The 12,400-nt window shown below is 44.6% G+C and overlaps 1 protein-coding gene across 2 annotated transcripts; it reads right to left on the bottom strand.

Annotated features, from left to right (window-relative positions):
• Positions 1-7,448: 7,448 nt before the first annotated feature.
• Positions 7,449-12,155, bottom strand: LOC123090850 (chaperone protein ClpB1). Of its 2 annotated transcripts, XM_044512204.1 has the most exons (8): positions 11,763-12,155; positions 10,751-11,585; positions 10,273-10,439; positions 9,842-10,182; positions 9,453-9,732; positions 9,180-9,377; positions 8,879-9,056; positions 7,449-7,735 (listed from the first exon to the last, which is right to left on the bottom strand). In XM_044512204.1, the coding sequence occupies exons 2-7, from the start codon at positions 11,580-11,582 to the stop codon at positions 8,883-8,885; spliced, it is 1,992 nt and encodes a 663-aa protein (XP_044368139.1). In that variant the 5' UTR covers positions 11,583-11,585; positions 11,763-12,155; the 3' UTR covers positions 7,449-7,735; positions 8,879-8,882. The 2 variants fall into 2 exon arrangements, with proteins under 2 accessions (XP_044368139.1, XP_044368138.1); XM_044512203.1 differs by lacking the exon at positions 7,449-7,735 and having other exon boundaries at positions 8,591-9,056.
• Between the last annotated feature and the right edge of the window lie 245 nt (positions 12,156-12,400).

Below are 12,400 nucleotides of genomic sequence, written 5' to 3'. Positions count from 1 at the left end.
CCAATTTTTGCAGAATCACGCAAAGAAAACAGAAATAATTTCATCTTGACCACATCATTGTCCACATCTTTTTTCTTTTGCATATCGCATAATCCCACGAAGGTATTAAGATGGGACGCGTCATGCTCATTAGGAGTACCAGAAAATTGGTCTTTCATAACAAGATTTAGCAAAGCAGTATTAATATCACAAGTCTCCGCACTAGTGGCGGGAGGAGCAAGCGGAGTGCCAATAAAATCATTGTTGTTGGTATTTGAGAAGTCACGTAGTTTGGTGTTCTCTTGAGTCATGATGACCACACAACAAGATTGCACTCAAAAACATATCCGGCAAGAAAACGGCGAACGGAAAAAGAGAGGCGAATTAAACGACAAATTTTTGTGAAGTGGGGGAGAGGAAAACGAGAGGCAAATGGAGAATAATGTAAATTGCAAGGAGATGAGATTTGTGATTAGGAACCTGGTTGATGTTGAAGATCCTCCCTGGCAACTGCGCCAGAAATTCCTTTTGATGTCGCTTGAAGCTACGAAGTATTTCCCCAAAGAGCAAGGGATGATGCAGCACAGCGGCGGTAGGTATTTCCCTCAGATATGAAACCAAGGTTATCGAACCAGTAGGAGAACCAAACAACACAACGTAAATAGCCCCTGCACACAAAGAACAACACCTCGCAACCTGACGTGTTAAAGGGGTTGTCAATCCCTTTCGGGGTACGGCGCCTCTAGTGGGCAAATAACGTGAGGTAAAAAGTGGTAGATAGGATAAATAGATCGCGGAACAAATAAATTGCAGCAAGGTATTTTTGTATTTTTGGTTTAATAGATCTGAAAATAAATGCAAGAGAAAATAGATCGCAAAGGCAAATATGATGAAAAGAGACCCGGGGACCGTAGGTTTCACTAGTGGCTTCTCTCGAGAAAAATAGCAAACGGTGGGAAAATAATTACTGTTGGGAAATTGATAGAACTTCAAATAATCATGACGATATCCAGGCAATGATCATTATATAGGCATCACGTCCAAGATTAGTGGACCGACTCCTGCCTGCATCTACTACTATTACTCCACTCATCGATCGCTATCCAGCATGCATCTAGTGTATTAAGTTCATGAGAAAATGGGGTAATGCAATAAGAACGATGACATGATGTAGACGAGATCCGTTTATCTATTGTGGCAGATATAGATCTCATCTTGTTATCCTTAGTAGCGACGATACATACGTGTCGGTTCCCCTTCTGTCACTAGGATCAAGCACCGTAAGATCGAACCCACCACAAAGCACCTCTTCTCATTGCAAGATAAATAGATCAAGTTGGCCAAACAAAATCCAAATATCAGAGAAGAAATACGAGGCTATAAGCAATCACGCATATAAGAGATCAAAGAAGACTCAAATAACTTTCATGGATAAAATAGATCTGGTCATAAACTCAAAGTTCATCGGATCCCAACAAACACACCGCCAAAAGACTTATATGGATCTCCAAGAGACCATTGTGTTGATAATCGAGAGAGAGAGAGAGAGAGAGAGAGAGAGAGAGAGAGAGAGAGAGGAAGGCATCTAGCTACTAACTACGGACTCGTAGGTCTACAAAGAACTACTCACGCAACATAGGAGGGGCACCAATGGAAGTGGTGAACCCCTCCATGATGGTGTCTAGATTGGATCTTGGTGGTTCTGGACTCTCCGGCGGCTGGATGAATATTTCGTCGACTCCCCTAGGGTTTCTGGAATATTGGGCTATTTATAGAGCAAAGAGGTGGTCCGGGGGGCACCCGAGGTGGGCACAACCCACCAAGGCGCGCCTGGGCCTCCTGGCGTGCCCTGGTGGGTTGTCCCCTCCTCGGGACTCCCCCCAGGTGCAACCAGGGCGTGTCTTCTTCCTTTTGGTCCATAAAAACATCATAAATTGGTGTGGCATTTGGACTCCGTCTGATATTGATTTCTTGGGATGTAAAAATCATGCAGAAAACAGCAACTGGCACTTGGCACTGTGTCAATAGGTTAGTACCAAAAAATGATATAAAATGACTATAAAATGATTATAAAACATCCAAGAATGATAATATAACAGCATGGAACAATCAAAAATTATAGATATGTTGGAGACGTCTCAGTGTCACGCAATCCTACAATCCTACAAAAATATGTCAGAAAGAGTGGAGGTGCCAACTAAAACCACTCAACTCCCTGTTCAAAGCAACAGGGGGAGAAGTACGGCAATAGTACATCAGGATTCAGCTCTTGCAAGCAAGGATATCAAGGCCTCTGAATCAGTAAATGCAAGTCAACTTTACATTGAAAAACACCTAATGGGTAGTATACACCCAGTGGATGGGAAACCTCCACCAACCCAGGTCATAGTGCTCACAATGGCCGGGACATCGGAATACCCGACTCAATCGCATTGGGAAAATTGCGATTAGTCACCATGGGTAACAATATTTCCATCAACTATATATTGATATATAGATTCTGGAGAAACATATAACCGTAAGGCTACAATTGTCGACATACATTTCTCAACTAGATTGAAATAACCTTTCAAGTGATTCAGATCCAAAGACCATGGCCATGGCAAAGTGTGAACAACACTTGGACTGAACTCAAGCAAAGGGTATAATCTAGGTAGAAATGATCTTGCTCAATAATGGGAAGGTATTCATAAGCAATACCTACACCAGTTTTTTCTGGAAACAGAATTGAGAACAACAAGGTGGTGAAACATAGAGCAAGTATTGTAGCACAAGGGTTCACACAGATACCCAACTATTCTCCAGTGGTGGAATCTCTTTCTGATAACTTATATCATTGGCAGTACAAAATCATCTATCTCTGCAGTTGATAGATGTAGTGATTACATATCCATGCGGATCACTAGATTTAGACATATATGATTGATTCCTGATGGAATCTCAATTCTGAATCGAAATACAAAATACAACATACATTGTGTAAAAATCAGTAAGTCACCATACGACTTATTATTGTCGGTACATATGGTACAACCGACGTAGTGAGTTACTTCACAAGGATTACTCCTACAATGATGATTATCCATGTTTGTGTGTCTGCAATGACGACACATGTAATCATCTAAATGACGGAGTTTAAAATGAAGGATTTGGGTAAACCAAAACACCGCTCGTTACTACAACTTGAGCACCTTCGTTCAGACATTATGGTACACCATGTTGTCCATATCCAAAATATATTGGAGAAATTCATTATGGACAAATCTTATCCATCCATAACTCTCATGGTAGTTCACTCTCTAGATGTAGAGAAAGATTTATTTAGACCAAGAGATGATGGAAATGAGATATTGGGACTCAATGTTCCATAATGCCATTGGATCCACCAAACACAATTGGTTGGTACTCAATAATATCTTTCAATATCTCCAGGACATCAAACATCTTGTCTTGGTTTTTCAGTTTCACATGAATGTGAACACCGATATCATTGGATACATCAATCAGATCCCCATTATGTCGGATCATAGACAAGCTTAGTATTCCTACTAGGTGTGGTAGCCCTCTCATGGAGAGTCTTCGAAACAGACCTCACATGGCTACATCCACCAACCATTATCTCAATGATAATGTTTCTTGTGTTGCCCGGATGCAAACAAGTTACATAATAAGCAATGCCGCTATATGTGTTGAAAGACGGGTGAGATTATGCCAAAAATATGTGTTGTATATGTCAACATGGTATTAAAGCCTCTGGATGGTGCCATGGACTTTGCTACTATATACGGGTTTACGTGTGTAAATTTGGCTTCGTCACCCTTCTTGATGTTATGCCGAGGACTCCGCCGGCCAATGAATGATCCACCAAGAGCGACAACTCGAATTTTGGCTATGAGATTGTAACTGTACGTAGTGGCAACACTAGAAACGAATATTACTCGGCTTTCTCTTGAATGGGTGTGTATGTGGTAAATAAAGGGGACTGGTCAAAAGAACTCGAAAGAGACATTATTGTTAAAGGTCCATAGTTCCCAATCATTAAGTTGCAGCAAAAACCTATGCATGATCACTTAATTGGCATAATCTCCTTCATGTGACAATCAAAGTTCCAGCAAACAATGAATGAAACAAAGTGTTTAAGAGCCTAGAGGAGGAGACAATTGCGCTGTGCTCAGGAGCACTTGAGCATCATATTTGACTACATGATTTCTACTCCCTAACTTATGTTTCATGGCTCTATCTCAAGAAACTCTTCTGTGCATTCCCGACAAGCAAGTGTTGTCTAGATTAAATGAAATGGAGTGTTGCAAAGTTATTTTATCTAGTAGATCAAAAACTTTGTGTTGATCATCTTTGCTTCACTAACACTTCTACTGTAGCCATGCCACCGCTATATCTATAATAGGTTTTCAGGCCAAGAAGTGAAGGGCTATCTAGGCATATCAATCATAAGTGAACCAAAATCATCTTGTTATTTCAGTTTAAACAATTGAGTTCCTTATGCGTTGGATCTCTCTATGTTGCTCAAGGACGATCAAGTTTAAGCTTAGGGGAGTTGATGAGTGATATTTTTACACTCATTTCAACATTGTTTAAACAAAGATATTTCATTAAAAGAGAGATATTCTCTCCGATATTGCCACTAATAACTAATGAATGCACAGGATTCCACAAATCCTCTCTTTAATATTTTTTCCATAGGAAATGGGATAGAAAGGGAAGAAATCACATGGGAGAAAGGGAAGGAAGGAAAATGCAGAAGAAATACCAGATCCAAAGACGTCGTTCCATGTGAACACACGTGCTTGCATGAGCGGTCGTTTGGCATGGAAACCGAGACGGGTCGTCCACCCGAACAACTTTTATAAAGTGGACTCGGTCGAAATGTCAACGGAACGAGAGAAAGAGGAGCGTCGAGCATAGCCAGAACCTGTTCATCATCATCTTCATCCACAAACCCTAGTCGCTGCTATTTTCATCTCCATAGCCATCTCCACCACCATAGTGCTCTCTTATCTAATCCATACTTGTAATTGTGCATCGCACAAGGCATCCATTGTAAGACATACTGCAGTCAATCAATCCCAAGATGTGTTCTTCAATGTTTTATTCTCACGATCTAATCTCCATGTGTGAGTAGTTAGGTAAGGTATGGGGTGAGGCATGAGCCTTGCAACCCAAGGTATTTGGTGAAGGGAATCAACGGGAGCCTTTGACATAATGTCTCGTATGTGTGAAAGAAAATTATTTCATGAAGTGTCTCTTGTCTTGTCCGCGATCTTCATCCCTACAGGTACCCAGGATCATCAAGATTGAGCACCTGTGAGGCTAGGAGCAAGGGGACCGTGAAGTGTTATACCGAACACCGATGATAGTAAGGTTTAGTAGGCTAACATGGATCATATCCTTGGGGATTCATGAGGTGTGGTCATTAAACGTCCAATGCTTTTGTCTGATATTATTATCTTAATTATCAGGATAACCCCGCGAGACGGTTAGGGCCTTCGGTAGGACAACTGATTCTTGATGCAGGACTCGAGTCGGTCAAGATGTAATTTGGACACATCTCCCACTCCGATACGAAGCAAGCACCTGTTGATGGGTAACTTCCCGAGCACAAACTAATATCAGTTTTTATCCAACACCAATACATGGTTGTAAGCATTAAGACCTCATCCCCATACCTTCTTTTTATTATAAGTGTTTGAATGACAATTTGCTTGTTGATCCGGTCAAAAGATGGATTTGACACTTCGGCAAAAGCTTGCTAGAGACCATTGCTTCAAGGGAACCTACCTCTCATGGGTTCGATACCCAGGGTCACCTTTGGAGAAATAGATGTGGGATACTCTTTCTTGTTCCAATACCGGATCAATAAAAAGGAGATATCAATGATCAAGTCACCAACCGGTCAAACTCCTAGCAAGATTCGCATGAGCCCATATGGTATCCATATTTCAAGGTGTGCACTACTCGTAGTTCATGCCTTGACATGCTTGTAAGTATTGTTCCGATACAACCATAACACCATCTTTTCATGCCATTTCAGGATTGCATTGGCGCAATAGATGGTACTCATGTTACTGCTAGGCTGTCGAGGTCACAGTCTGCAACATATAGGGTTAGAAAGCACTACACAAGCCAGAATGTTCTTGTTGTTATTGACTTCAATCTGAAGTTCACATATGTGTTAGTTGGCTGGGAAGGATCGGCCCATGATGTTAATATTCTATCTGATAGGATGTCTCAACCTAATGACATCAATATCCCAGATGGCAAGTTCTACCTAGGAGATGCTAGCTATGCATATCGGGTTGGTGTTCTTCCACCCTTCAGGCAATAGTGACAATGCAGCGACAACGAGGTTCACATGGGAGCATCTGAAGTATATCCAGGCCGAGCGCGAGTTCTTTTGGAAGCGTGAGGCTGAGAAAAAGAAGAAGGATGAGGCCGGTCCCTCCACAGTGATCCCCGTCGAATCTGACTCATCGGGCTGGGATGACTCAGAGGAAGAGGGGGTGACGAGTTCAGCGAGTGTGATGACCCAAGCAAGGGCGAGTTCTGGGAGCAGTTCAAGAGCGACGATGAGTAATTTTATGTTCAGTGTAGTTTGTATCATGTAGTAGTTTGAACTATGTTTAATTATGTTTTAAGAACTAGGTTTGCTTCAAATGAACTTGCTATATTTGAAATAATTTACTAGTCAGACTAGTTTTACATCATCTATTATACATCATTTGTTGGAGTTGAGTGTTTTTTGGTGATGTTTTACATCTAGCACTTTTTGATGATGTATTTTACATCATCGGTTGGAGATGCTCTTCTTTCACAATACAACGCATTTGTGTGGATGGTGCATCGTTTCACCGTATTTACATGCATGTATGTATGGACTGGCTATACATAAGTCGCCTAAAATTTTATTCTAGGTAAGTCAATTTTCTATGCCATTGAATTGAGATCCAACGGTTTTTCTTCTTTTTCTTCCTACAACTTTCTTTCTCCTTCAATCATTCCTCCCCACATAAAATCGACTTGGCCAAATTGCAAATTCAGTCAATTTACATATAGCTATTGTGATGTATGTTTGTTGTTCTCGATAGAAAAACATCGTGGCTGGTAATGCACACCCCCTTAGGGCTCATTTGGTTGCATAGGCACCATACCCAGGGCAGCAAAGCCCCATCGAAGGAAATTTCCATGGCAAGTGGGATCCCTTCCAACACATGGGGGAAATTTCTGTTGTCGTTTGGTGCAGAAAGGAGGCAGGGAAGCAGGGGACGAGGTGGAGCAGCCGATGCAGCGGGGACGAGGTGAATTCTCCGGACGTCAAGTGGCCGTGATTTCCTGCCCCGGGAAAGGAAGTGGATCGTGGATGGAAAATTCGCTGCCCGACGGCACCAAATCGGCATCCAGAAAAACCGGGGCACAATTCAATCGTGGTTTCCACGCCCAGGGAAACGGCGGGGATCCCCCGGGATTCCTTGCTACCCAACGATGCCTTATTGACTAAATTTTGCTTTGTTCACGTAGCTCTTGTCTTGTGAACTGGCATACGCAGTACACACCATACATAGCGTACGTACGTAACGTTGCAGCCCCCTCGGCCCCAGCACTAAACACAGCCTTGATCCGTGCACGTCCGTATCACAGGCCACAGCGTGCTGTCACTTGGTCACACAATCACAGCGTGAAGCGCCGCGAGCGAGGCCAGCAGCAGCAGACAACCGCAGCCGGTTCTTCAAAGAAACAGAGCCTGCAAAATACACAGCGCCATCAGTTACTCCCTCCGTCCCATAATATAACAGCGTTTTTTACATTAGTGAGTACGCTAGTTAGCAGTCCATGTCCTCTCTTCATTCATGCTGGCTGGAGATGGAAGATGGTTAGACGGATCGATGCATGCAAGGCTCTGTGAGTGTATATGTGTGACGATCTCGACGGAATGGAATGAGTTGGATGGCGCGCTGCCTTTGGTGCTAGAGGGAGCAGTTGGTCCGTATGATTCGTGATCATTACCAGGTGGCGCCGGCGGTGTCGTAGGGCTGGAAACTGGGCAGCCGTTGTCGTCGGTGGCACCTACACGCTCGATCAAGCAGCAAGTCTCAAAACAACAAGAAGAAAAGTAGAGTCTCAAAACAGTTGATGCAAGGGAGGGAAGGGTTGCCTTTCACATTGGTTGCGCCTGGGTTGCACCGGCACCGGTACTGGTGGCCGTCTCCCCTCACGCACGTGCCTTCCGAGCCAGAGTCATTGTATGAGCAGGCTGACACAAAAAAAAAGCCAAAGGAAACCAGTCCATATCATTGCCTGATGAACTAGTGATGGATCGCTGATTATCAAGGTTGGGAGAGTTTACGCACGGTCAAGTGAATTCCGGTATCGATAGGCCTGAATGAAGGGAAAGCCTTTAGCTTTAGGTTTAATAAATGATCAAAACGATCCTCGTCCGGCAGAAATAGGTGTGGCGGCACTGGCAATGGCAAGGTGACGTTGGGCCAGACCACCCGGGTAGCACTCGCACTCGTAGGCGTGAAGTTGGTAAACGTGATGGTCACCGTCACCTCCTTGCAGCCGCCCATGACGCATTTGTTTAAAAGTATAGAGAGTATTGAAACGAATTTGACATATGACAATAGATTTGAACGCATAACATACATAGTTCTGATTATATATGGGTGTGGCTAGCTCTCATCTACATGAGAAATAACTACTCCTATGTCGCATCTAACTCCTACACCATTGGATTTTACTTGGAGATATTTTTTCTTTTATTTTTTTGTATGGTTAATCAAATAGTGAAGGAGTTCGATGAATATTGTCATTGTTCATAAACTCCTTGAAAATTTGACAAACTTATTATCAGTCCTGCAAGCTCCATGTGTTCTAGAGCTAATACCAGGTTAGTGTGGGCTCGCTTCCTTCTTCACCACTTCATACTCCAGCCCCTTCTTGTCGTCAGTAGCTTCAATGCAGATTGTTGAGCCTTCACTGGCTTGTCCTTTGACCAACATCTTGGAAAGAGTTGTCATCACATTCTTTTGCATCCACCTCCTTATGGGTCTTGCACCGTAGGTCTACAAGAGATGTTGATGCATGGTTACCGAAACATACAAACATGCGGAGAAGAAACAATCTTCGGTCATATGAAAACAGTAGGCTTTAACCGTGTGATAATTGTGAACAGAAGATATACTCACTGGGCTATATGATTCCGATAAGATAGTGTCCAATGCGGCATCACTAATAGAAAGAGAGATGCCCTTGGTAGCTACTCTGGCCATAATGCTCTTCATCTGGATTTTCGTTATCTCCTTCAGTTTGTCGTGCGAAAGCGGCTCAAATATGACGATCTCACTCAGTCTGTTGAGAAGCTCAGGCTTGAAGTGCTTGCAAACCTATACGAACAAATACATATAATAATTAGCAATTGCTGCTGCAGCTTTCACAGGGGCTGTCTGGGACTCACAAACCTGTTCCATGAGAAGGTCCCGTATAGATTCCGTTGTGTTTTCTCTAGCCGTCTTTGATATTAGGTAATCAGATCCAAGATTTGAGGTCATGATGATGATGGTATTCTTGAAATCAACAGTCTGGCCTCTGCCATCAGTCAACCTGCCATCATCAAGGATTTGAAGAAAAATATTGAACACCGAGGGATCTGCTTTCTCCACCTCATCAAAAAGGATGACACTGTACGGGTTCCTCCTAACTTTCTCAGTCAGTTGTCCACCATCTTCATGGCCACGATAGCTTTAAAGACGTTAAAAGAGACCAATCAAACTTCAGATTAAGACTAGGTACAATAAGATAATGTAATGCTAAGAAAATAAGAAAAGAGCGCACAGTATACAAATTAAACCTTGGAGGTGCTCCAACGAGACGCAACACAGAACTACTCCCAACATATTCAGACATGTCAAAGCGAACCAACATCTTCTCACTATCAAATAGCTGTTCGGCAAGAGCTTTTGCGAGCTCTGTCTTTCCAACACCAGTTGAGCCCAAGAAGAGGAAAGAGCCTATGGGCTGGCCAGGATGATCAAGGCCAGCTCTAGAACGTAACACTGCATCTGCAACTAGGTTGACGGCTTCATCCTGGCCAACAACTCGCTCATGCAGCCTGTCCGCTAGGCAGATTAACTTATCCTTCTCCTCTTGATTAAGCGCGGTGACCGGAATTCCAGTCCATCGGCTCACAACCTTCAAATAACAACATAGGAACATTCATGTCAAGCATGACTCGTCGATCGCAACAATAGACACAAATATTATTAAGAAAATAATGCCTACTTGTGCGACATGATCTGGGGTGATAATTGCTTTCTTCATTGCATTTGCAGAGCTACTTTTTGTAGTGTTCATTTCCTCCTTTTGGCGGTTAATCTGCCTCATCTTTTTGTTTGCAGTGGCGCATGCCTCGTCAATCAGATCAATTGCCTTGTCAGGAAACTGACGACCTGCAGTACAGATAGAAATAACATCCATCAATTTTCTCGAACATATACATTCTTGCCACTAACGAATGCATTGATGTACCCAATGCAACAAGGGTGCTCCAATGTGATTATCCTCTCCCTTGAATTCTACAGCACAACTTTCATGTAAATAGCTTAAATTGGCAAGTGAGCCTTAACAAAGATGAGCATCTGACTATATCAAATTAGGATCATATATACTCCAACTTCTTCCCTTTAATATTAATTATACTTCCCAAGTGACTAGGTGAGTGCACATCAAACAACATGAGTAAAACTGATGGGCTCCTCACCAGTGATATAGCGGCCAGCAAGCTGTGCAGCAGCAACAAGAGCTGCATCCTGGATTGCCAAGCCATGGTACTGTTCATGCCGTTTCTTTAGCCCCTGCAGAATCTCAATGGTTGTGTGCATGCTCGGCTCCTCGACCTGCACCTTTTGGAACCGCCGCTCCAGTGCGGCATCCTTCTCGACATACTTACGGTACTCATCGAAAGTTGTCGCACCCACGCAGCGGATACGCCCACGGGCCAACGCTGGCTTCAGCATGTTGCCAGCACCCATGGCACTCCTCCTGGACCGCCCTGCACCAAGAAGCATGTGCATCTCGTCGATGAATAGAATCACCTTGCCGTTCGAAGCCTCCACCTGCTTTATCACGTCTTTCATGCGTCGCTCGAACGAGCCACGGTACTTGGTCCCAGCCACCAATTCCCCGAGATCGAGCTCAATGACGCGCGCACCGGCGAGAACGTCAGGGACCATCCCGGCGGCAATGCGCTGGGCGAGGGCCTCGGCGACTGCCGTCTTGCCTACCCCTGCAGCACCGACGAGCGCAACGCAGTTCTTGGTCCGGCGGCAGAGGATGGAGATGACGCGGTCAATCTCGTCATCGCGGCCAATCACCGGATCAGCTTTTCCAGCCAATGCCGTCATGTCTCGGCCGAACTTCTCGAGGCAGACACGACGTTGGTAGTACCTCCACGCTGCCCAGCCCAAAGCAGCGGCTGCCCCAATGCAGAGGACGGCTTTGGTGTCGCTAGACAGGTTTCCGCTGGGGCGCGACACAGAGGCTCCCAACCGATCGCAGGCTGCACTCCTTGCCATGGCCCTATCGAAGTCCATAACCTGAACAAAGCAAGACACCGGACTGCTTCATACACACATCTTCTCTACATAAAAGATCACAAGTGCTTGTCGTACAGGGATTAAACTTTATTTTGTATACGGTGTGGAGTATTACTGAAACTAATTTGGCGACATCAAGAATGCAGAATATGGCAAATTGAGGGACAGAAAGTTAACCTTTTTTTTCTTCAGAAAACAGGGGAAAGTAATTGTCAGGACTCCTGAGCGAAGCTGCTCCGATGATCCCCGCCGCTGCTCGCCCCAACTCCCAGGGCCTCTCGTCGCCTCGATCTGGTTAGGGTACGCGCAGCCGCCGTTCGAGTCCCCAATCCACCGATGGGTGCTCCGCCGCTCACCACCAGGAACCCTCGCCGCCTCGATCTGGTCAGGTGCGCGTCGGCGCTGCTCCAACTTCAATCTACCGGTGGGTGCTCCGCCGCTCACGCCTAGGACTAGGAGCCCTCGTAGGCAGACCTGGTGAGGTGCGCGCCGGCGCCGGCGCCGCCGCCGCTCGGTCTGCTCTCGCACGCACTTTCCTTTTTTTCGATATATAACCGACACGCACGCACTTTCCTTTTCTTCCTTATTTTCCTTCTTTTTTCTTTTGTTTTTCTTATCAATTTTCACTGTCTTTCATTCTTTTGTACTCCCGTAGTAAAGAAATAGAAGAGTGTTTAGACGAAAATTCTTCGGCGCGGACGAGCTCGCGCGCTCTCGTTATCGCGATGCGTTCGATACCGCGGAGATGCGAGATGGCCGCCGTATAGTAGGTGGCGGTTGAGGATAGTAAATGCATGTACGTGACGGGGAGGGGA

The sequence above is a fragment of the Triticum aestivum genome, chromosome 4B (genome assembly GCF_018294505.1).
Source record: "Triticum aestivum cultivar Chinese Spring chromosome 4B, IWGSC CS RefSeq v2.1, whole genome shotgun sequence".
Lineage (NCBI taxonomy): Eukaryota > Viridiplantae > Streptophyta > Magnoliopsida > Poales > Poaceae > Triticum > Triticum aestivum.
This window is presented reverse-complemented; position numbering and strand designations above follow the sequence as displayed.

Excerpts from the sequence above, each read along its gene's own strand:
- LOC123090850 (XM_044512204.1), bottom strand. The coding sequence starts at position 11,582 with ATGGACTTCGATAGGGCCATGGCAAGGAGTGCAGCCTGCGATCGGTTG. Across the intron at positions 10,440-10,750 it reads TGCTGGCCGCTATATCACTG|GTCGTCAGTTTCCTGACAAG; the intron begins GTGAGGAGCCCA and ends TCTGTACTGCAG. Across the intron at positions 9,057-9,179 it reads TATCGGAATCATATAGCCCA|ACCTACGGTGCAAGACCCAT; the intron begins GTGAGTATATCT and ends CATCTCTTGTAG.